Below are 26400 nucleotides of genomic sequence, written 5' to 3'. Positions count from 1 at the left end.
TCTCTGTGCCCCATCCTTAGTCTCACACACACTCCAGACATACTAGATGGAAAAATGAGAGACAGCTTTCTTGGAGAATGTTCTTAGGATCTGGAACTCTCTAAGAGATGAGGGTAAGCTTCCCCCACCATGATGTCCTGCCAGCAAGCAAAGACCTTTTTACAAAGAAGGTCTGTGGAATCTAAACTGGCTTGTAACTGAGGGCTCTGACCAGTTGTGTGGTGTGTTTTTAAATATTATTTCATTTATTTTAATTTTATAGTTGTGTCTGTTTTTATCTAAATCAACTGTTAGCCACATTAGGAGTGCTTCTCCTGCAGTAGTGAAGAGTAAGCATTTCAATTTACAGGGGTGACCTTAATAAGTAAATGAATTTATTAAAAAGTCTTGAAGTACCTTATTTAAAGGTCTTGTTTTAGAAAGGATTGCCACAAGATGTGCCCTCTCAAAGATAATGCACACTGCTGACTAGTATGTAATAGCTTTGCTTGCATGCCCTCCATACACAGTGCACTGTGTGTATGCTTGAATGTACAGATAACTATTGTACAGAGCAGTCACACACCCACAAAAGAGAGAGATATACTGTATATACTCATGTATAAGTCTAGAAATTTTAGTCAAAAAATGACCCCAAAAACCTGAGTTGATTTATCCATGGGTCAATGTAAGTACTATACTTTAACTCTTATTTTAAAAAGGAACCATTCCCTGGTGAAAAGCAAGAGCATAATTTGTCCTGGAAGCACTGACGCCCTCTATTCTCTCATCCATCCAGCCTTTAGTATGAGCACAAACAGTTATGTCTGCTGGAATTTTATAAGTTCTTTGGCATTGTTTTGCTTTACTTCATCCTTTACATCCTTTGCTATATGGCCCTAAGTTTTACTCTCGACTTATACACGGGTTATATCAAAACCCATAATTTTGGCCCCAAAACCTACCCTCTACATGAGATCTAACTATAGTCGAGTATATACGGTATTCATGTATAAATCTAGAAATTTTAGTGAAAAAATGGACTCCAAAAACTTGGGCTGACTTATCCATAGAGCAATTTAAGTACTGTACTTTAACTCCTATGAAAAAGGGAACCATCCCCTGGGAAAAAGCAAGAGCATAATCTGTCCTGGAAGCATTGACCTCCCTCCTCTACTCTCTCATCCATCCAGCCTTTAGGGTGAGCACAAACAGTTATGCCTGCCAGAATTTTGTAAGTTCTTTTGCGCTGTTTTCCTTTGATTCATCATTTAAATCCTTTGTTGCATATTTACTCATGACTTATCCACAGGTTATATCAAAATCCACAATTTTGGATCTGAAACCTGCCTTCAACTTATACATGTCGAGTATATACGGTAAGATATAACGTAGAGTCAAAGGTCACACACAGACACACACACAGAGGTCAAGAGAATATGAAATCAAATCTATACAACTAGAGCTTTAAATATGTTGGTGGGGGAGATAAGGGAAGTGACAATGCTTACAGAACTAATACTCAAGACAAACATACGGAAAGCAACAGAAAACAGTATATCCTAAATCAACTGCTAGTCCCAATGAGACTATACCCACCAAATGAACTGCTGAATGGTACATTAAACCTTACTTAGTTCTTGCTGATACAGTGGGTCTGTTATTGTTGGACCTAGCAACTGATTAATGCCTAAACCAAAATTAATAAGAACTGGATTTTGGAAAAGAGCTACAATGGAAAGGAAAAGATTGACAGAAACAAGGAAGAAAACTCATTCAAAAATAAATCTAATTGACTAATCAATTTGCAAGCCACATCACTATTACAATTTTTTAATGATCTTGCTGAATAGAGAAAAAACTAGAAAAGAGCAGAAGCAGAACAGAACCCATTCTCTAAAGCAGTATAGCTGAAGAACTCTTGAAAAATCATTCACTGTAATTATAAACTAGACAGACCAATCACAAAGCTACTTCTCACCCTGGCGCTTCTTTAAATAAAAGGTTTAGGGGAAAATGCTACAGTTTGGGCAGATACTATGTCTCCCTCTGTTTCTGAACTGTTCATAAAGCTTCAGGAAGATTCACACTCACTTCAGAATAGTTTCGACAGTACCCACATTGCCCCAGATGTCTCCCATGCTCAATCTGCACTACAAAAATAATAATTTGGCATTGTTTTAACTATTCTATGGAATTCATGGATTTGTAGTTTGTTGTGGCACCAGAACTCTCTGACAGAGAAGGTAAAATCTCGAAACTACAAATCCAAGAATTCCAAAGCATTGAGCCATGGCAGTTAAAGTGATGTCAATCTGCATTAGTTCTGCAGTGCAGATGCAGTCCCAGATGAATCTGAAAACACTCCACTTTGCTTCAAGATTCACCTAAATTTGTTGCATGACCCTACTGGGGGGGGGGGGGGGGAGCTACTCCTTCATCCTAATTTTTTATTCACCAGAGTTACAAAAAGTCTTCCTTCCATGTTGAACTTTTTACTGCTTTTGTAGTTTATGGAAAAACTGTACAAGATATCAATATAATTTCAAGAATGTGCTTCAAATACAAAACCAAATCATGGTCATATGTGTAATTAGACCTTACAATGAAGATAATTGTCTCAACACCAATAGAGTAAGTTTCCAGAATCTTTAACATATGGATAAACTATGAAAACCCAATTTTGTCTTCCTCTTCAGTAATGTAGTTTTGAAAGGATTGTGCCTTAATGCAAAATTAGAGTTACTTTCCTAATCAGTGCTTAGAACAGACCCATTCAATTTATTTTATTTTATTTATATGGGAGGTACCCAAGGCAGCTCACAGACAATTAAACAATTAAACTCAATGAGACAGGTTAGCAGTGACTAAATTAAGTCCATTGATTTCAATGGGTTTTTGCTAAACACCAAGATAAAATATCTAAGTGTGTAAACCCACCAAATGCATCGAAGGGACTAGGCTCAAGTCTATGAAAGCTCATGCTACCAACTTCTGTCTTTCAGTTAGTCTCAAAGGTGCTGCAAGATCCCACTGCATACTTGTAAACCCAAATTAAGCTAAACTTTTCCTTTGTACCAAACTGAATTAATACTGCACTGGATCAGTTTTAAAACATGGTCAGATTTCTATGAGATGCACTTACATATAAACTTTTGAATTATCAAGTTCTGCCACCTCTGATTATATACAAAATGTGCTTTTGGGGGAAATTCCTTCATGTCAGATTTTGCATTTTGAATGTAAGCAGAAACCTGTCCTCTCTTCACCTCAAAAGATGTTGCAAAAACTGACATTCAGATTTAATTTATCTTCAGATATGGGGGCATTCTTACTTCAGGATATCGAGCAAAATCTCTAATTAAATCAGTTGTCAACTTGTGAAGAAATGTTGTATGTCAAAACAAAAGGCGTTAAGAATGAAATAAATGCATCAATACTAAAGGCTATTTCGCATACAGAATGTTCTCTAAATATAGTCATACAAAAATTATGCAAGTGTCTTGAAAGCTGAAGTACATTTTAAAAATGTATGTACATGGGTTTATCCTGTTCTTTCTGCACCCATGAGGAAAAAAAATGCCACATGGGGAACAAGCCTGAGATGTACCTAGATTTCTGGGCTGTTGAACTGTCTTACTTCTAAATGGAAAGTATATGTGTTCTGCACCAAATACAGTTTTGTATATATTTGACTTACTGACTCACTTTTCATCATCACTACTTTATACCAAAATGCTGGAGTCTGTTCAGAACATATTCATATCTTTAAAAAAAAAGCATGCCTGGAATGCTGGTGAGATAAAGCTCTCCCAAAGGATCTTAAAATTCAGGCCAGATCATATCGGCGTTATGGTCGTTCAGATAGTCTTGATTCAAACTGTGTAGGGCTTTAAAGGTCACAACCAGAACTTTGAATTCTGTACAGAAATGGACTGCTAGCCAGTGAACCAGCTTTAACAAGGGATTTATAAGTTTTTTGTATCCAGCCCCCATCAGGAGCCTGGCTGCAACGTTTGGGACCTGCTGAAGTTTCCAAAACTGTTTTCAAACTTGCAGCAATGGAACATATGCTGAAGTACAAAATATTTCTTCATTTATCAACTTTTAATTAACATTTTGTGGCCTTTGTGGGTATAAAAGAGGAAAAAGTTTACTACAATTCAATATAAAATCAATTAATAAAAATCTCAATGGAGACTAAATCTACTTAATATAAAATCAAATGCAGATTCAATTCAGACTATATTCCATTAGTCAACCATCACTGGCCTAAGTATATATCACTTCAAGTTTATATCACTTCATTAGTAATTTTCAGTCCTATAGTTCTAACTGATATATTTTTGGGATGGCAGGTGGAGGGTTCATCCCGTCACGCCAACCCGAGACAGCAGGAGCCAACATTCTTTTCTGACGATTTAACTGCTATGGCTCCCTTCTACGTTAGTTTCATTATACAACTCTGACACTTCACTCCATCGGTCCTACTGCTGTTATTACCACAATTGAGATGTTCAAATCCAAAATGAATACAGACTGACCCTCCTTTATCTGAAATGCTTGGGACCAGAAGTGTTCATGATTTTTGAAATTTGGAATTCCTGTATTTGGAATATACGTGCATAATGAAATATTTTAGAGATGGGACCCAAGTCTAAATACAAAATTCATTTATGTTTCATATACATCTTATACATATAGCCTGAAGGTAATTTTAAGCAATATTCTTAATAATTTTGTGCAAGAAACAAAACTTGTTTTACATGGAACCATCAAGGAGCAATCTCAGCAATCCATGAAAAATGTTTTGGTTTCTGGAGAATTTCAGAATTCTGATAAGGGAGAGTAAACTAAATACATCAAGACTTAAATTCTGTACAAGAAAACTAAATACATTAAGACTGAAATCCTGCACACACATACATGGGAATAAAGCCCTCCTGAAGTCAAGTACAGCACTATTAGTTCATTAAATAAAGCATTTCCTGTTTCTTAAGACACTTTCAGTTGCTTACAATAAACATTTTAAAGAATTATTTCTTTTAAACAGTTGTCTTTTGAGCTGATGGAAGGATGCAACACACTGAAAGATGCTAATATTTCAAGCAAATATTTTAAATGAACTCATTAATACTTCATAAAAAAACAAGAATAACAAATTATATCATATTTAACTTACCAATAGAGATATGGTTTATCCTTATCTACATTAATATTGTTCAATGGATCCATGCGAAACCAGGTGTTAAGCGTAAATCCATTCTGGTAAGGCCACTTGGCAATAGGAGGCAATGCAATTGCCTATGATAAAAAAAGAAGCATTATTTACCATAAAGCTAAATTAAATTTAGAAATTTAGAAAAAGAAATAATTTACTACAATTAAATCAACAAACCTAACCATGCTGTGACGCCATAATTAATGTAAAAAGAGTGGAGCTAGAAAGGCAGATGGAACTTTTAAAACCTCAGTAGCAGTTTAGTACTTGAGTCTTTACAACTCCCATCTTTTTCTTTTTAATGAACTATCAACTTAACCCAACAGTACATGGTATGCTGTTACCAGGTTGTGAAACCTTCAGTAGGCCAATAAATAAAATAATGTCCATGGAAGAAATACCTAAAGTTCAACCTAGACAAGGAAGAAACTGAAATATTTAAAGAGTTCCACACCTAAGATCAAACACTGATCAGAATGGAGATTCCAGCAAAGAAATAAGACTAGGGATTGGACAAGCAGCTATGAAAGAACTAGACAAGATCCTAAAGAGTAAAGACATACAACTGAGTATTAAAGCCAGAATTGTTCAGACCATAATATTCTCCATCATGATGTACAGATGTGAGAGCTGGACAGTGAAGAAGGCTGATAGGAAGAAAATCAACTTATTTGAGATGTAGTGCTGGAAAAGAGTGTTGAAGATAATGTGGACAGCCAAAAAGACAAGCAAATGGGTCCTTGAGCAGATCAAGACAGAACTTTCTCTAGAAGCCAAGCTGACGAAGCTCAGGCTATTATACTTTGGCCACATCATAAGAAGGCATGACTCACTCAAAAAGACACAAATGCTTGCAAAGGTGGAGGGTAATAGAAAAAGAGGAAGACAGATTCAATTAAGGGAGTCAGGGCATGCATCTACAGGGCTTAAGTAGAACAGTGGAGGATAGAGGGCTTGGAGATGTCTCATCCACAGGGTTGCTATGAGTCAGGGCCAACTCAAGGCCAGCTAACAACAACAGGAAACAATAACTCAAACACAGAAACACAGAAAATACAGCAAAGTACCATATATGTAGAATATTTGCACAACCTATTTCCTGGAAATCTGCATGACGAATTTATCCAGTTCTTTATGAGAGATAGATTTTAAAACTTACTGCAGCACTGCAGCCTGGGAAGTTGAAAAAGGTGTCAGGACCATGTCTCTGTGGCATTTGATTAAGGACTGACAACAGCTTGACTGCATGTCTAGGCTGTCAAAAATAACAAAATGGTGACACTGTTACATATATAACCATATGACTACCATAATCCTTGCAATACATTAACCACCAATTACTTTTCCCCAAAACCTAGAAATTAAATTTTTAAAAGTATCAATTTAATAATTAATTAGGTAAACTTTTTCTTCACAGAATTCCATGCACACGTGAATCATACATATTCTTTGGTACAACTTACCCAGATTCCATTTTCGCCACGAAGCATGCTGAACAAAAGCTTCAACTCCTTGACAGTAATGCTGTAGCTGGCAAGAACCCCCAACATATCAACGAGCAGATCTTTAAAGAAAAATAAAATTACTCTGCTTGCTTAAATTTTTGCCAGAATAATAGTTCATATTACAAACTGGACTGGTGTTTAAAGTTCCACATCATTCTATACTGTACTATTTTTTTCCTGCAAAACTCATAGCTACCATTCTATGCTGTTAACAAAGCAAAACTGCTTTTAAATGCCTAAAGCACTAATGTAAGAGATATACCTGAATGTTTATCTTACTTTTTAATGAATTTTTACCAGTTTGTATTCATTATCTTGTTCAGTGCTTCATGGATATCTGGGTGAAGAAATATGCTTAAAAGTACCTTTTCCTTTACTTTCCCCAAATATGGAGAGTCAAACAAGGTTAAACTACATCTGCCCTGCCATACCTTGTCCCATATCACAGTTGTCTGTATTTCCCACTTCATATGATTGGTTGCAAGTGAATGTGGGAGAAAAGGGAAACAATGGATCTTTTTAACCACAGAAGGTACGTCTGGCCAGCACTTCAGCAGGGATATGCTGTGTGATGGTAGCTCAGCCTCCCACCACCTCCAATAACTATTTCAACACTTGTCAAGAAAGATATGCCCTTTTCTTCCTCAGCTCCATTCAGCACTGGCAGCAGAGTATCACCTTCCATGTGCAATAGTGTCTCTGGCAAGGTTGGGCAAGGATAAAGAATAGAGTTGTTTAGTTGCACCCTCCAAGCATTTCATGTACATTTTCAAGCTGCATTGATATTGAAAGTGGTCCTTCCTACACAACCTGACAGGATGGGGATCTCAACAAATAAATTATTATAATGTATCTACTGCTCCCTCCACAAAACACTCCATGTAAGAATTTTAGTATTGCATGCAAACTGGATGCATAAAGTAATTAAAGTTAAAACCTGAAGAGGGAAGAAAACATTGATATTTTTTCTTGTGATTTTAAAATGCAGCTTTTAACTGATACAAAGGCTCACTGGCTTTAGCAAATGATATTAAATGAAAATGAAAAAGATTTTATTAACTCCTGGTCCATATAAGTCCCACACACAGCTTTAACCTTTCCTACAAACATGTAAGAAAAAATTCCATAGGGAAAAATAATGGTTCATAATGCTCTCCAGAGGTGTGTGAAGGCATTTCAAACACATTTGGGAGCACCTCTGGGCCAAATGAGGCCAAGGAAATACCTTTTCTGAAACAGGAAATGATCAAAAAGTTACTTCCACTCATTTCCTGTTGTTAAAAAAGACCTCTCTTGGACCTAATGTAGCCTATGAACATGGTGAAAATGCCCATTAGAAACCCAGGGCAACTGGGGGCAAACAAATTGATCTGAGAGTTGAGGTAGGTTGTGGCATTCCAAAACCTCCTAGGAGGCTAATGCAGAAGCTCCTAGCCTTCCACAGTTGCCCATCTGTGCTATAAAATGACACTGTTGCTACTCCCTCAGATTGGTATGGGTTCATGGTCCAAACCAAACAACCAAACCTGATTCATTGAAAACTATATCAGAGGTTATGTAATCGGACCTATATTTTAATAGGGAGATGTTATTACATAGATATGCAACAACATATCTTTGAGGGAGCCCTGGTGGCACAGCGGTTAAATGCTGGTACTGAAGCCACAATATTGTGAGTTTGAACCTGCAGGGCTCCAGGTTGAATCAACCTTCCATCCTTTCATAGGTTGGTAAAATGAGTACCCAGCTTGTTGCTGGCAACACATTTTAAAATGCTTAGAGAGTGCTTAGTTCATTTAGTTAGTTCACTTAGTTCATCTGCCTTGGTCCAGGCCTCAGAGGGAGAGAAGAACCACTGGACCTCATCCCCTTTCCCTCCCCCATTCCCTTCTCCTTTTGTTTCGTGTCTTTTAGATTGTAAGCCTGAGGGCAGGGAACTGTCTGATTAAAAATAATAATTGTAAGCCGCTCTGAGAGCCATTAGGGCTGAAGGGCGGGGTATAAATACCTAAATAAATAAATAAGGCCTGAAACACATGGGCAAAATGACACAATGTGATGCCACACCGGGGGCATGCCATTTATACAATGCATGCCCCAAATGCAGTTTGAAGTTGCGCCAAGTCTGTGCTAACAAAAACCAAATGGGCTAAGACGGAGCGGATAGAATCCATTCCTTCCAGTAGCCTTGTTCAGGCCTGCGGCAGCAGCCTAAATTAAAACCAGGCACATGTGGCTGCCACAGTCCTGGTGCAAACAGAGCTGGTGCAGCCTCACATTGCTCTTTTGGGCCCATCTGTTTGGGGCCTTAGAAGCAGTATAGAAATGTAAAGTTTTAAGTGCTTAATACAGCATAAATAATGAGCAGTAGGCATGCCATCACTTCTCTACCATAGACTCTTTTCCTCCGCACCCATGCCATGTGCCCACTTGTGTATTATGTAATGGATATGAATGGTTCCTTATACTAAAAGGGCCAGTTCTTACAAGTATACCATACAAGATGATATACTGCAGGCTAAGTGTGGGTACAGCATTGGCCATGGGTAGGTCCAAGCCCCACTTCTGCAGCATCTGAAGCCCCTAAATAATTCTCTAATCTAATCTTACAGTCTATAAATGAATAATTTAAAAATATTTCCCAACAATTTGAGTAATTTTTAAACTAAAAATAATTCAAAATAATCACAAAGTGTTATGTCTCCTACTCCCTGACACCCATAAGAATTACCCAAAAAATTTTAAAAGGTTAAAAAAAAATCAGCCAAAATGACTGCAAGTTGTGACATCATGTTATTTTTGGTATGCCCCATATGTGGTGGGGCAGTAACAGGAGGAGTCATGGGGGTGAAAATTATCCTCCCCACACTTGCCCACTCCATAGGCTACATTTTAACCACCTGATTTCTTTGAAAGGAAAGAAATAAAACAATAGGAATAGCAGTACAAAGGGCATTGCAAAGAAACCATTATAAATGCCAGAGAATTTATAGACAAGCACACTTCACAGAGGAATTAAGAGAAAAATCAGGGTTGATTGGATTTAAATCAAATTGATTTGACTAATAATTTAAACTACTCCTAAGAAGGTCTCAATTTTAGTGATATAAAGCATAACTGAAAATCACTAGTGAGGAAAATTCTATTTAATCATTAGTTATAGTAAAAGCACATTACTGTTTAATACACCTTTAACATGAATTCATAGATGGAGTTTTCATTAGAAACTATGTACATGCAAAGCATTTATTCTGAATTGTTTTAAGGCTAATTTTCAATTCTTCAAAAATAGGATAATAAATTGGTCATTTTACTACTAAAGCAAAATAAACTTGAAGTTATTCAGGGAAAGAAATAGCTCTCACCATTCACTTAATCGTGAAATTTTTGTCATGATGTGCCAAAATCAACACCATCACCATAAGAGTTATTCTTTCAGTTTTGTTCTTCAAAAAACATTTAAGGAGCATCCACATGGATTTTTTAATAGTTTCGATTTTAAAAAAATTAAGCAATTTCAATAAAATCAACATGAGAAATACTAAGGAAAAATAAATGTTCCTAGGGAAAATGCTGTGGTGCAAACATTTTTTTCCAGATGCTCAACAAAACAATTCAGATTTGGACAATATCTCCCTAAATTTTCTATCCACTGACCTTCTCTATCTTTACCCTTAGAAAAAGGCCAAATTGAGAGATGGGGGAACTGAAAGAGGGAAGGAGGAAAAGAAAGAGAGCACTTCATGGACACCACCAGCAGAACAGGACTGACTGAATTATGTCTAGTTTCCATAACTGCTGTTAACATCTTCACAGACTGCAGTTATAAGTATTATTAGTAGTATTTAGGATGGCTATCTTTAACCAGAGAAATTTTTTTAATCATTGTTTTATGAAAATTTCAAAAACTCATTTAAATCATTACAAACTTGGCACTGAATGACACATTTATCAGTGTCTGGGGAACTGTCCAGAGTACTGATAGATTTTTCTTTTTAGGATCAGTGTTAGTTACTGTGGACAGGTGAGAAAAAGTGCTTGATGTGAAGTCAAAGGCTTTTACGGCCGGCATCCATAGTTTTATGTGGGTTTTTCGGGCTATGTGGTCATTTTCTGGAAGAGTTTATTCCTGACATTTCGCCAGCATCTGTAGCTGGCATCTTCAGAGACCTCTTCCAGAACATGGCCACATAGCCTGAAAAACCCATTAAAACCAAGGTATTTGACTTGGTCCAACCCCACTACATGTTACTCTGATCATCACCCATCTTGAATGTTAAATTCTAGCAGAGATCAGGGGGGCTCCGTGGTTTGGAATGCTTGGTGTCAGTATCAACTGGTCCGCCAGCTACAGCATTTCCTAGGCAGAGATAATCCAGCTACAGTAGTTCACCCATTGGTAATCTCCTAATCAGACTACTGTAATGCACTCCACCTGGGGCTGCACTTGGAAACTGTAGCTTGATTACTGACTGGAATAGCATGCAAACATCATATAATGTCATCCTTAAAATAACTGCACTGGCTGCCAATAGGCTTCCAGTCTGAATTCAAGGTACTTTTGATTACATTTAAAAACCCTAAATTGCTTTAGACCTTGATACCTGAAGAAGCACCTCTCCCTATATACATGACTGCTCAAGGACTCATATTTACTAGTGAGGTTCCCCCTTTGTCCCAATAGTAAATTCAATAATGCTGTAGAGCATAATTTATAATGTTATGCTTCCTTTATCTTATTGTTTCAGTATTGAATACTTTAACAAAATATACACTGTGTTAAGGCTGTGGGAGAGGGCCTTCCAATCTGTGCATCTGACTCTGGAATCCCCCCCCCCTTTTGAAGGCCCAATTAGAAACCACACCAGCTTTATTTTGGTACCAGGTTAAAACGTGGGTACTAACTAAATCTTTTGGGGCCTAACAAAATTTTTATGCATATCATTTTACTCTATACTAAGTTTCTTAACTAGTTTTTAACTGGTCAACTTGTTTAATATGATTTTGGTGTATTTAAATTATTTTCATTATTTTTTAATTATTTTAAACAGCTTCAAACTATTCTATACCTATTTAATTCAATATTACCATGAGACCTTGTGATGTGGGAGGGAGATTACATATATGTGTGTGTTAAAAAATGAATAAAATACAATTGCAACCATACACTGGGCCCTCCTTATCTGCGGACCACATTGTCCCCAATGGCGGCACGCACGCAGCTGTGCTGCCATTGAGGACAAAAGCCCTCCTCCTGACCACCATCTTGAGGGGGAGAGAGGCCTGGCCTGAAGACAAAGAGCCCTCCTCCTGACCACCATCTTTAGGGGGAGAGAGGCCTGGCCTGAAGACAAAGTGCCCTCCCCCTGACCACCATCTTGAGGGGGAGAGAGGCCTGGCCTGAAGACAAAGAGCCCTCCTCCTGACCACCATCTTGAGGGGGAGCGAGGCCTGGCCTGAAGACAAAGAGCCCTCCTCCTGACCACCATCTTGAGGGGGAGAGAGGCAGGCCAGCAACAACAGGCCTCGCCTGGAAGACAACATTCTTTTTTAATTAATATCAATTATTTCTTTTTAAAATATTTTGATTGTACTTTGTATTTGTCATTGCAATTTTTTACTTGTACACCGCTATGATCAAAGCGGAATAGCGGTCTATAAATAAAACATATTATTATTATATTATTCCTTCCTTCCCTCCCTCCCTCTTTCCATCCTTCCTTGCTTCCTGTCCCCAGACCCAGCACCTGGGACAGAGCCTCCAGCCCAGGCTCCTTCCAAAGGATTCCAAAGGAGTTGGGGTCAGAGCCAGGGCTTGGGTCTCAAGAGTCCAGAGGCTCTGTCCCAGGTGCTGGGCCTGGCGACAGGGGCTCTGAGACTCAAGCCTTAGCCTCAACCCCAGCCCCAGCTGACTGGGCAGCAGACTCTGCCCCCAAAGCGAAGCCGGGGCAGAAGCTTTGGAGAAAGGGAGGGAGGGAGGGAGGGAGGGAGGGAGGGAGGGAGGGAGGACTCCAGTCCCATTCTCCCTAAGGTGTGACCATGGGGCTGTGCCACCATTAAAGACAATGGAATATGAACATCTGCAGATTTTGGTATCTGCAAGGGGTCCAGAACGGATCACCCACCAATACCGAGGACCCACTATATTTAAGAATTTTTTTAATGGATATTATGTAGACAAGACATATGTTCACACTCAATTGTACTTTAATGTATAAAATACAAAACATATTTAAATATTTTAGGAGAGAAAATCCAAAACAGAAATGAGAAAAATTGATGAAATCTCTATATACCATTCAAGAGCATGTTACATGCTGTTATGAAAATCAATTTTATTAACAACATTTTCTTATTTAACTCATGCTCTTATTTAACTTATTTAACTCTCAGCTTTTTTTGTTTTTATATTTTAAATTGAGCTATAGAGTTTATTTTCACAGGTGTGACAATTTGGTATAAGACATTTTTTTAATAAAGTTAAGATGGTAAATCTCTGCTCTGATGAAATACAATTGAACACATTTGCATTCATGACACATTCTTTTGCTATTTTTGTTGTTTTATAAATAGAATGTAGGAAAATAATTTCAAAGTTACATTCTATAGTCATATTTCTTCAAAGTACATTGTCTGATTAACTGCAAAGCATTCTGAAATCTGTAGGTCATGGTTGATAAAACAAATGAGGCAGTAATTTGCTAATTGCTAATGAGGGTCTGTTTCTATACATTCATTCCATCTCTCCGTCATAAAATCTACTTAAACTGTAATTAACCAGGGCTTCTGTAGCATTCTAAAAAATAAGTAAATTATACTTATCTGTTTGGTGGTTTATACCTGCAATCATATCATCCACAGTACTCATCTTCAGTAGCACTTGTTCAATTAAACCAACTTCTGTGCTGGTCTGTAAATTGCGTACACTTTTGCGAAGGATGGCGGTGAACATACTCCAAATTTCTGCTTGACATGTTACATCACAGTGCTCTAAGAGTTCTGACATGCAAGTTATACTTTCTGCATCCTGGATTATAAAGTTCATCTCTAGATCGAATTCTCCGCCAACCAGCTGGAAAAACAAACAAAACAAAACCCAAATTAATTTATAGACTAGGTTTTGACAAAGTTCAGGCAGTCTACCTGAGACACATGTTACTTTTATTGAAATTTTAATGACCTGTGAAAATTAACCTGCTTTTGCCAGAACTCTACCCAAAGCTTCCTTTTGTCAAGTGGCATTGTGAGAAAGTATACCATTCTCTTAAATTTTATGGGGCCACTTTATAACTAGATACTCAAAATACAACTATATAATTGAGTACTGAAAACACAAACAATGTGCAGTTTTATATAAACTTTTAGAAAACACACATACACCAATATTACATATTGTATAGTGAATCTGGCACATACACAAAGTTCCAGCACCCCATAAAGCTCCAGTGCAGGACCTATTTGCAGAAATTAATGTTCTGGGATTACATAATAAATACCAGCTACCAGTCTGCAGAAGTCCTGCTACTCAAGATTTATAAGGAATTGCAAAGCCCTAAATAAGAATATAAAATAGCTATAAATACATACTGTATATACTCAAGTGTAAGTCAAAAATGGGTCACAAAATTGACCCCCAAAAACAGAGTCGATAAGGTAGAAAGAAGGGCGAGCCATCATCCCCCCCAAGCCTCTTCCAGCAGGGCTGCCTCCACAGAGAAAGCCCAGCTGGTGAGACGCTGGCACCTGCAGCCTCTTCCCAGTCAAAGTGATTCCGGGGGAGGGGGGGAGGGGCAGCTGGGAAGACGCTGGGAAAGACGGTCAAACACCCTGCAGCCTCTCCCCAGCCAGGCTAGCTCTGTGGAGGGGGGGGGGGGGGGGAAGCCCAGCTGGAGACAGACTGGGAAGGGCAATGGATCGCCCAGTAGCCTTTCCCCAGCCAGGCTGGCTCCTGAAGTCTGACCCTTGAATTATCCACAGGTCATACCAGTACCCATAATTTTGGCCCCAAAAGCTGACCTTGACTTATACATGAGGTCAACTTATAGTTGAGTATATACAGTAATACAAATTCCACTATAGGACATTTCTCTTTCTCCTGTATTTTACTCTCCTAAACCCATACAGTATATTAAATTCATATTACCTAATTCAAGGTGACAAGGACCTAACTCTTATTCATGGCAAACACATCTCCTCTTCCCTCCAGCTCTCTCTTGTTTTCTCTCTCCAAACTGAAAGGATACAAACAGCCCCTTTCTTAGGGTTTTTCCATCTACTGGGTAAAACCAGCAACTCATAAGAGTTACAAATGCACAAAGATGCAGTTAAAAATAAAGTTTTGTGCCTTTTTTGCACCAGTGGCTTCATGTCAATGGCAAACACCTGTTATTTTTTTTAAAAAAATTGTTCACAAAACACCTTTCAAAATCCTATGTGCATGTAAAGGTAAAGGTAAAGGTTTTCCCCTGACATGAATGTCTAGTTGGTAACTGGCTATAAGGGGAGTGCTCATCACTGTTACTAAGCCAAAGAGCCACCATTGTCCTAAGATGGCTCCACAGTCATATGGCCAGCATGACTGCATGGAACACTGTTACCTTCCCACTGAAGTAGTACTTATTTACATGCTTTTGAACATGTTAGATTGGCAGAAGCTGGGACTGGAGCTCACTCTGTCACACAGCAATCGGGCCTTGAACTACCAACCTTCCAATTATCAGAACCGGCAATTTAACTACCAATCTACCACATCACAATGCATGTGCATGTATTGCAACCTATATTCCTGGATATATGACACCTATAACTATATGTACATATGATGGTAAACATACATTGGTATGTAATTGGGCCTTGGCATACTTGTTGTTGCTGTTATATGCTGTCAAGCCAGCTTCGATTTATGGCAACCGTATGAATTAAAGAAATCCATGAGTCCTTCATCAACAGTTAGGTTTAATCATACCTATACATGTAGCTGAAAAATTCTCCTCAGAAAATATTTGGACTTCAAGGGAAATTACTTTCAGGGAAGCAGAGCAAACACTAAAATACCTCCCAGACTCATCACACACACACACCTCACTTTGCTTTTTAAACATGCATCTGTTTTCATACAATATATAGAGGCCTGGAGACGTACTAAAGATATACTAACGACCACACCGTGTGAGTTTTCTTGGCTACAGCTATATGTACATATGATGACAAAGATATACATTTATTGGCATAAATGTATCTTGGACATGTATCCTGACATGTATGAATGACCTATTATGAAAAAATGATCAGTCCTGTTCAGCAGGTGACGCACATGAGGGTGAGCTACTACTTTGGAAGCATCTGGGAGCACCAATTCTATCTTCTGAAGAACCCCCTCCCCACATCATAAAAAACTATTGCCAAAAAAGGTCACATAGTCTAAATTTTAATATATATTAAATAACTATAGTAATTCAAATATCTTTTAGATGACAGTAGATTGTAATATCAAGCAACTTCTATAGCAGCTCAAATGCTAGCACAATAAATCACTGCTCTTCTATATCACAGTATAATACATTCCTCCTACAGGCCCAATCTTGAAATTTTATTTTTATTCATGATTGAATATTAAGTGCCTGATTTATGCCAGTTCTTAAGGAACTATTAAGTATTTTGAATAACTGCTCTGTGCTTGATTAAAGTTATATCATTTAGGTTAACAGTACTTCAATCTACATTTTCTAATAGCAGTGAACACATCAGAACAATGCCTATCCTGAAATGTGAACTATCTAGAGCTGTCTAATTTGTTATTATCTATAGAGATTCAAGTAGTTTTGCCATCCTAAGTAAAGTTAATTATCATGAACAACTAATTCTCTTGTAATTTGCTAGTTCTTTAGCATGGGCCTTACATTTCTTTTGATAGTGATTCAAAAGGCATGCAGACTAAATACTGGTTGTGAGAGGATAACTCCCCATCACCTTCACTCTTCTTTTCCATTGTCCACACTGCCTGGGTTTGGGCATTTTCCAGACCTCCAGGGGATGCATGAGGGGCTGCAGTGGAGAGGAGCTTCACTCCCCCCTGCTGTTCATGCCATGGAATGCCAATGTTGGATTTATTTGCTGTTGTGTGCCTTCAAGTCGTTTCCAATCTATGGTGACCCTAAAGTGAACGTATGGAAAGTTCTTGGCAAGATTTGTCCTTGTCTGCCTCCAAAGGACTGTGATTGCTGCTGTTGTTGTTGTTGCTGCTGTTGCTGCCGGGCGGCTCCCTGGGCTTGAGATAACACCTGCGCAGCTGCGCATCGGCCCAGGGAAGCTGCCTACGGACTCTGCCATCTCCACAACTGCGCAACTGCGCATCTGCACAGCAGTGGGCGGCACTGAGGCGAACCCCTGCTAGCGCTGTAGCAGCAGAAATGACTGTTAGTGCCATTTCTCGGCTGCTGCCTTTGTATTGTGAGGAGGGGTGGAGGTTATGGGTATGAGGGATACTGAGGATGGGGAGGAGGTGGATACCACTTTTGGCTTGAGCGGGGCTCCTATTGAAGTAGTGTGGGGCAAGGGGAGGTATGGCGGTAGGAATGTGGGAAGCCGTTACAGGGGAAGGCGGGATCGATGTATAATATCTATCTCACCTTCCATCCACTTTCCTAATCTAAGAGGCCTGAGGGTCAGACCAACCGTGCCACAAACCCTGTCTCTGCTCCTGTGCAATGCCAGGTCCGTGAAAAATAAGACCCACATAATTCACGATCTTCTTGAAGATAAGAACTGCGACCTGGCTTGCATTACTGAGACCTGGCTAGGGCCTGAGGGAGAAGCTGTGTGGGCACAGGCCCTCCCTGCCGGGTTCTCAGTTAAGGACCAGACCAGGTTAGGTGGGCGGGGGGGGGGGGGGGAGTTGCCTTGATCTATAAGAACACCCTTCCCTTAACTAGGAACCATGTTCGACAAACCTCCTATATCGAGTGTATTTACCTGACCCTAAAAGCCAGAGACAGTTTGGGGATTCTGTTGGTCTATCGGCCACCCCGTGCTCTAACGGACTCCCTGCTCGAGCTGACACAGCTGGTCTCGGAGCTGCTGTTGGAGTCCCCCAGGCTTCTTGTCCTGGGGGACCTCAACATCCCCTTCGCGGCCAGCTATAGTCCATCTGGTGCAGCTCGAGAGTTCATGGATACCATGACAGCCATGGGCCTGACTCAATTGGTTATGGGGCCAAAGCATTCTGCTGGTAATACTCTCGATATGGTCTTCTGCACTGACATGGAAACTCCATGGGCGGAAATAACTAATATTTCCGCCTTGTCATGGACGGACCATTTCCTGGTTGAGGCTAACATCAAGGCTTCTACCCAGATCCCCCCCGGGGGTGGCGGACCTATTAGAATGGTCCACCATCGAAGGCTGATGGAACCCAAAACGTTCCAAGAAGCCCTAGAAGGAAACATGGTTGGATCTGACGGTGATTCTGTTGATGCCCTGACTACCATCTGGGACACCCGTCTCTCCAGGGCTATACACAGTATCGCTCCCAAGTGTCCTCTCAGACCTGCTTCCAAAAAGCAGCCCTGGTACTGTATACCGAAGATCTCCAGGCTAGGAAGCGGGTTCTGCGATGACTAGAGCACAAATGGTGGAGACATCAGGACTTAGCCAACAAGGCACTCCTGGACTCCCTTTTGGAGGACTACAGAGTGGCGATAGACGCAGCAAAGAACTCGTTCTATGCTGCGCATATCGCGTCCGCGGAGTTGCGTCCGGCAGAGCTGTTCAGGGTAGTGAGGGAGCTTACTCAGCTACCCTCCTCCCTGAACCCCATTTTGGAACCATCTAAGGCCTGCTGTGATGAATTTAACAACTTCTTCATGGATAAAACCTCTCGGCTAAGGGCTGATCTCGATGCCATTATTAGTTCAGAAACCAGAGTAGAGGTCTCCAGAGCTTCCGTGGACTCAATTGTACTGGATCACTTTGAGTCTGTAAGTACTGAGGATGTGGACAAGATCCTTAGAAGTGTTAGGAAGACAACTTGCTCTCTCGATCCCTGTCCCTCATGGCTAGCGGCTCAGGGGGAGTGGTTGTAACAACCTTGTTACACCGCATAATTAATACATCTCTCAGGGAAGGGCAATTTCCATCCAGCTTAAAATTGGCCATTGTAAAACCGCTGTTAAAAAAGCCCTCCCTAGACCCCCTGATGCATAACAATTACCGGCCAGTTTCGCTATTGCCTTTCTTGGGGAAGGTGATCGAGAGGGCAATTGCAATCCAGCTTCAATCGATCTTGGATGATACTGATTATCTAGATCCATTTCAAACCGGGTTCCAGGCGGGCCATGGAGTTGAGACTGCCATGGTCGCCCTGGTCGATGATTTCCATCTGGGCATGGACAGGGGTAGCGTGTCCCTGTTAGTGCTCTTGGACATCTCAGCGACTTTCAATACCATTGACCATGGTATCCTTCTGGAACGCCTGAGAGAGCTAGGAATCGGGGGCACTGCGCTCCAGCGGTTCCGTTCCTACCTCTCGGGCAGATTCCAGATGGTGCAGTTGGGGGACTGTCGCTCCGACAAGAGGGCGCTTACATCTGGTGTCCCTCAGGGAGCTATTCTGTCCCCCATGCTATTTAACATTTACATGAAACCGCTGGGAGAGATTATCTGGAGGCACGGGGCGCGGTGTTATCAGTACGCTGATGACACCCAAATAGTCTTCTCTGTGTCTCCGACTGATGCAGTGACCAGGGATGGCATCTCTCCTCTTGATGCCTGTCTAGGCTCGGTAATGGGCTGGATGAGGGAAAACAGACTCAGACTGAATCCAGAGAAACGGAAGTGCTCGTGATAGGTTCCCCCGGTCCGGGATTGGAGGTTTGTCCACCTGTCCTGAACGGGGTCACGCTCCCCTTGAAGGACTCTGTTCGCAGTCTGGGGGTGCTCCTGGACTCGTCACTCCACCTTACATCTCAGGTGGATGCGACGGTCAGGAGCACCTGTTTTCAACTTCGGTTGATACGCCAGCTATGACCCTTCCTGGGCCGGAGGGACCTTGAAATGGTGGTACACCTCTCGTTTGGATTTCTGTAATGCGCTCTACATGGGGCAACCCTTGTACCATACCCGGAAGCTACAGCTGGTTCAAAATATGGCAGCTAGAGCGGTCACTGGATCTTTCAGGGCCACCCATATAACACCGGTATTAAAAGACCTCCATTGGCTGCCCATTCGCTTCCGAGCGCAATACAAGGTGTTGGTTATCACCTATAAAGCCCTAAATGGCTTGGGCCCAGGGTACTTGGAGAACCGCCTCTCCCCATATAATCCGCCCCGCACACTCAGATCAGCTGGGAAGCATTTGTTGACAGTCCCAGATTCTAAATACGCCACAACATCGCGTAGAGCCTATTCCATCTTGGCTCCTTTGCTCTGGAACGCGCTTCCCAGTGAGCTCCGCTCGGCCACCTCCCTTGAGCAGTTCAGGAAGGAATTAAAACCTTCGTGTTCCAAACAGCTTTCCCCTAACTTTCTCCCTTTGTAGCCTCCTTCCTCCCCATCACCGTTATTATCTTTATTGTAAACATCTTATGCTAGTTGGATATTGCTATTGTGATTTTAATGTATAATTGCTGTTACTGTGTATTGTGTTTTTACTCTGTAACTGTTATTGTTGTAACTCGCCTTGATCTATGGAAAGGCGGGCTATAAATAAATATTTTATTATTTTATTTATTATTATTTACATGGGATTTGCCTTTCCCTTCCTCTGAAGCTGAGAGAGTGTGACTTGATCCCTTGGGTTTCCGTGGCTGAGTGGGAAATCAAACCCTACTCTCCAAAGTCATAGCTCAATGCTCAAACTACTACATGATGTTGGCTCCTTATTAAATACTACTATTAATAGAAAATGGATACATAGCAATCACATAGGGGAGGCATGCATTTCCATTGTTCAAAGACTCCATAGATGAACATTTTCAAAGTGGACATATGCCTCAGCCTCCATAAAGTGCTGTATACTGTCGATCTATACAGCTGTCTATATACAGTGCTACCTCGGGTTACGAAATTAATTCGTTCCGCGGCTCCGTTCGTAACCCGAGTAATTTCGCAACCCGAAAAGCCGTTGGAAAGCCGCTAGCCGCGCTTTGCGTTTGAATTTCGCGCCGAAATAATTTTCGTAACCCGAAAAAAACATCGTATCCCGGAACAGTTTTTTCCAATCTAACTTTTTCGTATCCCGGAAATTTCGTAACGTGATCAATTCGTATCCCGGGGTACCACTGTATATAAAATAAGTCAGTTACATGTCAATGTACATCAGCAATAAACTTTTCAGAGTTGTTGGCTCCTAATTCAAGCCTCTTGAGAGTTCAAGTTTCTGGGAAAATAAGTAGGAACACCAAAACCTCAAATTCCAATGAAAGAGCCAATAGGCAAAGGTGCACTACTCAAAAGAACAAGAATTCATTGGGCACTGTCCTGGAGAAATAATATACTGTAAGTCTAGAAATTTAAGCCAAAAATTGACCTAAAAAAACTTAAGTCAACTTGTCCAAGGGTCAATGTAAGTATTGTATCTTAAATCATATTTAAAAACAGGAACTATCCCTGGTGTAATCTGTCCTGGAAGCACTGATCTCCCTTTACTCTCTTATCCATCCAGCATAAGCATAAACAGTTATGCCTGCTGGAATTTTGTAAGTTCTTTGGCAATGTTTTCCTTTGCTTCATCTTTTAGATCCTTGGTTATATGCCCCTAAATTTGAGCCTTGACTTATCCAAGGATCATACCAAAATTCATAATTTTGGCCCCCAAACCTGCCCTCCACTTATATGTGAGTTGACCTATAGTCAAGTATATACGGTATATATATAACTAAGGTCCAAATCAAACAGCAGAATTAATCGAGTTTGAGGCTGCTTTAACTGCCCAGGCTCAGTGCTAGGGAATCCTGGGAACTGTAGTTTATTGTGGCACCAGAGCTGTCTGATAGAGAAGGCTAAATGTCTCATAAAACTACACTTCCTAGAATGCCCTAGCACTGAGCCAGGGCAGTTAAAGAGTTCTCAAACTCGATTATTTCTGCAGTGTGTTTTGGACCATAGTTGCAAACCGGCCACACTTACTGCTGCTAGGGTTTCATTTTTAGAGGTATAACTTTGCACTATACAGCACTTGTCAGGAAGAGATATAGTATCATTGGTTACTTTCTGGTTAGACAGATAAGACGCCACCGAAAACTAATTCATTACAGAAAACAGCCCATGTTATAGTAATGTTTGCAAGTCACAATTAAATGAAGTTATTGTGTCTTTCTCATGATAACCACACTAACTGAACATTTCACCACTGACAAAAAACACAGAGGTCTATTTCTGTGGCTGCTAACTTTGATGGGGATGAGAACTTTTCCAGTTATGCTATCCTTAGCATTTTAAACTAAAAATGATTATAATTATTTTAAATGATTATAACTATAATTATAATAATTTTTCTACATGCTATCTAGCAATCTTGCTAAATGAAAAATTCTTCCACGTGCCTATATTTCATAGGAAGAAAGTCAACAGTCACCATGCCAAACACAAAGACTTCAAAGCTTAGTGAAGAAATGGTAAATACAGTCACCCTTCCATTTTTGTGGACTTGGAGTCTGCGTCCCTCACTCATCTGCGGGCAGCAAATGGAGGGAGACCAAATGGTGCACATGCTGCCATTCAAGCTAATGGAGCATGAATATTGGTGATTTTCCATTTTGGGGGGGTGGGGAGGTCCAGAATGGATCCTCCATGAAAACAGAGGGGTAACTTTACAGGCGGTCATTATTGAAAATCATACAAGACATACTTAACAATAAAATAATAATAAATTTTATTTGTATACCACTTTTCCAAAGATCAACAGACATAATCTGATATTTTCAGCAAAATACTGTAATGACTAATTGTCTTTATTTATTCATGCTCCAGTTACTTTCAGGTTAGAGCAAATGAATGCTTTCTAAGCAGTACTGTTTTATAAAAATAATTCCGAAAACAAATGATGCTCCTAGATTATTGGCTGGTACTTGAAGTGGTAGAATTTTCCTGTTATAATAGAAAGCTATAGAAAGATGGAGTCACTTTGGTTAGAAGAGAAATAGTTTTTTTTAAAAAAATGAGGCTTGAAAGCTAGGAAAAATTAGAGCAAAGTAATAAGTGTATTGTGACCTGTAATAACTTGGCACCAGCAGAACAAGACATAACATACACAATTCAAGATAAGGAGACATTGTTGATGTTCAAAAGGAAGGTTACTGAAAGCTACTGAATTCCTGAAGGAGGGGTGAGAAGTGATGCAGTTATTAATATATACATATATTTCTGTCTTGATTGTAAGAATTCTGGATGTTTAAATTGTAATTAGCCAATGCGGTGTGATGGAGAAGTTTCTTTGTGTAATTGACTATAAAATTAGGCCATTTTGTTTTGTTCTGGGCCTCAACTTTGGAACTTTGAAATCCACTGAGAACATTATTCTTTGCCAGTTTTAAGAATAAAACTTTGGAATTTTCAACTTTCTGGGTCCTTTGCCAATTCCTAGTTTCATCCGTGGACCTGAAGCTTTGTGAGTTTGTGAAGGCCCAGGTTCTTAGGTTCCCGTGTTTTTTATTATATTATCTATTACATACATTACACTGATGACAACATGTAACTTCAAATTCTACTCAGGCACATTAATCACCTATTTGTTTCCAGGCTCTAAAGAGCTAGTCTTTAACAACTGTAATGTCTTAAGGTCAAGTTACAACAAGAATAGTCTTCTCCCACAGAAATCTGCTTGACCCTAAAGTTTAACTTCAAAGTGACTGCTCTCTATTCTAAGATGAGTCGTGCAGCCACACACATGCACAAATTTCTTCCTTTAACTTTTCCATGATTTGCAATTGCTTCTACAAAACAGATAAGTTACAGTGAAACAAGGCCAAAACAGTTTGTCAATCCTGATAAATAAGAGACACAAAGTATTTTCAACATGCAAATAAAACAGGCCGTTGGCTGGATTATAAACTTAAGAAAGAAAAAGATAAAAAAATGATAACAGAAATAAACTTTAAAGGAAAAATAATAATAAGGCAAAAGGAAATTATTATTATTATTATTATTATTATTATTATTAAGCTTTATTTATAAAGCGATGTACATACAATCTTTTTAATTGGACGGTTCCCTGCCCTCAGGCTTACAATCTAAAAAGACATGACACAAAAGGAGAAGGGAAAGATGGTGGGGAGGGGGCCTCTGTAGTAGGATAATACATATAAAATACATAGCAATACAGGAAGTGATTCAATAAAACAGACAACAAAAGAACATCAAATAGCAAGTGACAATTATGCAATGCCTGGGAAGGCTTCTCTGAACAGGATGGTCTTCAGCTCCGTTTTGAAGCTGGTTAAAGAAGTGATGGCTCTTGCTCGCGGGGGAAGAAGGTTCCAAGAGTGAGGGGCAGCGAGTGAAAAGGGGCGAATCCGGGATGGGGCAGAGGAAATCCTGGGCTGTGACATCAGGCCTTGACTACCAGAACTGAGGGCCCTGGTGGGAAGGTGAGGAGAAAGAAGGTCTGATAAGTAAGGAGGGGCCAGTCCATGGAGGGCTTTAAATGTCAACAGCAGGAGCTTATACTGAATGCGGAAAGGGAGGGGGAGCCAGTGAAGGGATGCCAACACAGGAGAGATGTAATCAGAGCGGTGGGTGGAAGTGATAATGCGTGCAGCTGAATACTGGACAGAGATTAAAGGACGGAGGTGAGAAAGAGGAAGCCCAGCCAGGAGGATGTTACAGTAATCGAGTCGTGAGATCACTAGGGCATGGACCAGGATCTTGGCAGTAGAGGCGGAGAGATATGGTCGGATTTTGGCAATATTGTACAAAAAGAATCTACAAGCCTTGGCTGTGGTCTGGATCTGAGGGATACACGACAGAGAAGAATCAAAGATAAAAGCAAGACTGTAGGCTTGCTGGACTGGTTGAATAGGAATGTTGTCCACAGAGACAGAAAAGGAGTGTTGAAGGGTGGACTTAGGAGGAAAGACAAGAAGCTCCGTCTTGGACATGTTGAGTTTCAAATGCTGATGACGCATCCACTGCGAGACAGCTGTGAGACAAGACGAAACTTGCTATTCAAGCCTTGGAGAAAGGTCAGGGGTGGAAAGATACAACTGAGTGTCATCGGCATACAGATGGTAGGAAAAACCAAAAGAGCTAATGAGTTTTCCTAAGGACAGTGTGTAGAGAGAAAACAGAAGGGGACCCAGAACAGAGCCCTGGGGAACTCCAACAGATAAGGGAACAGGTGAAGAAGTCTGACCACCAGCAACTACTGCAAAAGATCTGCCAGACAAGTAAGATCTAAACCAGTCAAGAACAGAGTCTGAGAACCCAAGGTCAGAGAGTATGTCAACTAGGAAACAGTGATCAACGGTGTCAAAGGCATTTAAAAGGCATTCCAAGATTACTATTAAGATCTATTTAAAGAAAAAGAAGTCAAGTTAGATAAACAACTGAAAGTGAAAGAATATTTAGATTAAAAGAATAGAAATATAAGTAAACTTAATGAAAATCAGAGAGATATATTAGACAAACCCTTTACAGAAGAAGAAATTTCAGAAGCAATTATTTCATTTAAAAAATGGAAAATCTCTGGGGCCAGATGGCTACAAGCTACACAGCAAAATTTTATAAAGTATTCAAAACAGAAATTATTGAAATAATGTGTAACACCTTTAATAAAGTGACAGTAGAAGGGAAACAGGATTCTCGGAACTATGCAGATGTGGCTCTAATACCAAAAGAAGGGAAGGATATAACTGATGTGACAAACTATTGACCAATAGCCTACTCAATCAAATCAAATAAATAAATAGAACTTTAATTTATATCCCACTTTTTGTTACCGCAATCAAAGCAGCGTACAACCTTTAAAAATACAATATATACAATTCCCCCCTCTTAAAAAAGGATTAAACAATTCTATCCATTAAAATTACAGACGATAAAATCTAAAAACAATAGTACAGTAATAAAATACGGTGGGCAGTCTTCGTTTATATATGTCTGTGGGGGGACGTTACATGGCCGGGTTCTATTCCGGGAAGGCCTGCCGGAAGAGATCCGTCTTGACAGCTTTCTTGAACTCTCTAAGTTGGTAATTTGACGGATCTCATCTGGCAGCCCATTCCATAAAGTGAGAGCGATCGCGGAAAAAGTCCTCTGGGAGGTCGCTGTCAATCTGGTCTTTGTGGACTGCAACAAATTCCTCCCAAAGGATCTGAGGGTGTGGGGCGGATTATACAGAAGGAGGCGATCCCTTAAGTAGATTGGATCCAAGCCATGGAGGGCTTTAAAGGTAATGACGAACACCTTGTACTGTGCTCGGAAACAAATAGGCAGCCAGTGGAGTGATTTCAATATAGGTGTAATATGGTCACTCCTAGCTGTTCCTGTAATCAATCTGGCTGCCATATTCTGTACCAGTTGAAGATTCCAGACTAGGAACAAGGGTAGACCCATATAGAGCGCATTGCAAAAATCAAGTCTTGAGGTTACCAGTGCATGTACTACAGTTTCAAGGTCACCTGGCTCCAGGAAAGGGTGCAGTTGACGTATCAGCCGGAGCTGATAACAGGCACTCTTGACCATTGCATTCATCTGATTTCT

General features: G+C 40.1%; 2 protein-coding genes across 5 annotated transcripts in view; one reads left to right on the top strand and one right to left on the bottom strand.

Moving 5' to 3' along the window:
* Nucleotides 1-26400, top strand: part of LOC121925367 (stAR-related lipid transfer protein 13-like) — a 1219986-nt gene that overhangs the window by 321674 nt on the left and 871912 nt on the right. The window lies entirely within an intron of this gene.
* LOC121925364 (neurobeachin) overlaps nucleotides 1-26400 on the bottom strand; it is a 205311-nt gene that overhangs the window by 145943 nt on the left and 32968 nt on the right. For both annotated transcript variants that reach the window (XM_042457428.1, XM_042457429.1), the window contains exons 2-5: nucleotides 13546-13777; nucleotides 6664-6764; nucleotides 6360-6455; nucleotides 5162-5283 (exon numbers count right to left, since the gene is read on the bottom strand). In XM_042457428.1, coding sequence (XP_042313362.1) covers nucleotides 5162-5283; nucleotides 6360-6455; nucleotides 6664-6764; nucleotides 13546-13777 — 551 coding nt within the window. The remainder of the gene's footprint in view (nucleotides 1-5161; nucleotides 5284-6359; nucleotides 6456-6663; nucleotides 6765-13545; nucleotides 13778-26400) is intronic.

Source organism: Sceloporus undulatus, chromosome 3 (genome assembly GCF_019175285.1).
Source record: "Sceloporus undulatus isolate JIND9_A2432 ecotype Alabama chromosome 3, SceUnd_v1.1, whole genome shotgun sequence".
In the NCBI taxonomy this organism is placed as follows: Eukaryota; Metazoa; Chordata; class Lepidosauria; order Squamata; family Phrynosomatidae; genus Sceloporus; species Sceloporus undulatus.
The sequence above is the reverse complement of the archived record's forward strand: the minus strand, read 5'-3'. Positions and strand labels throughout refer to the sequence as shown.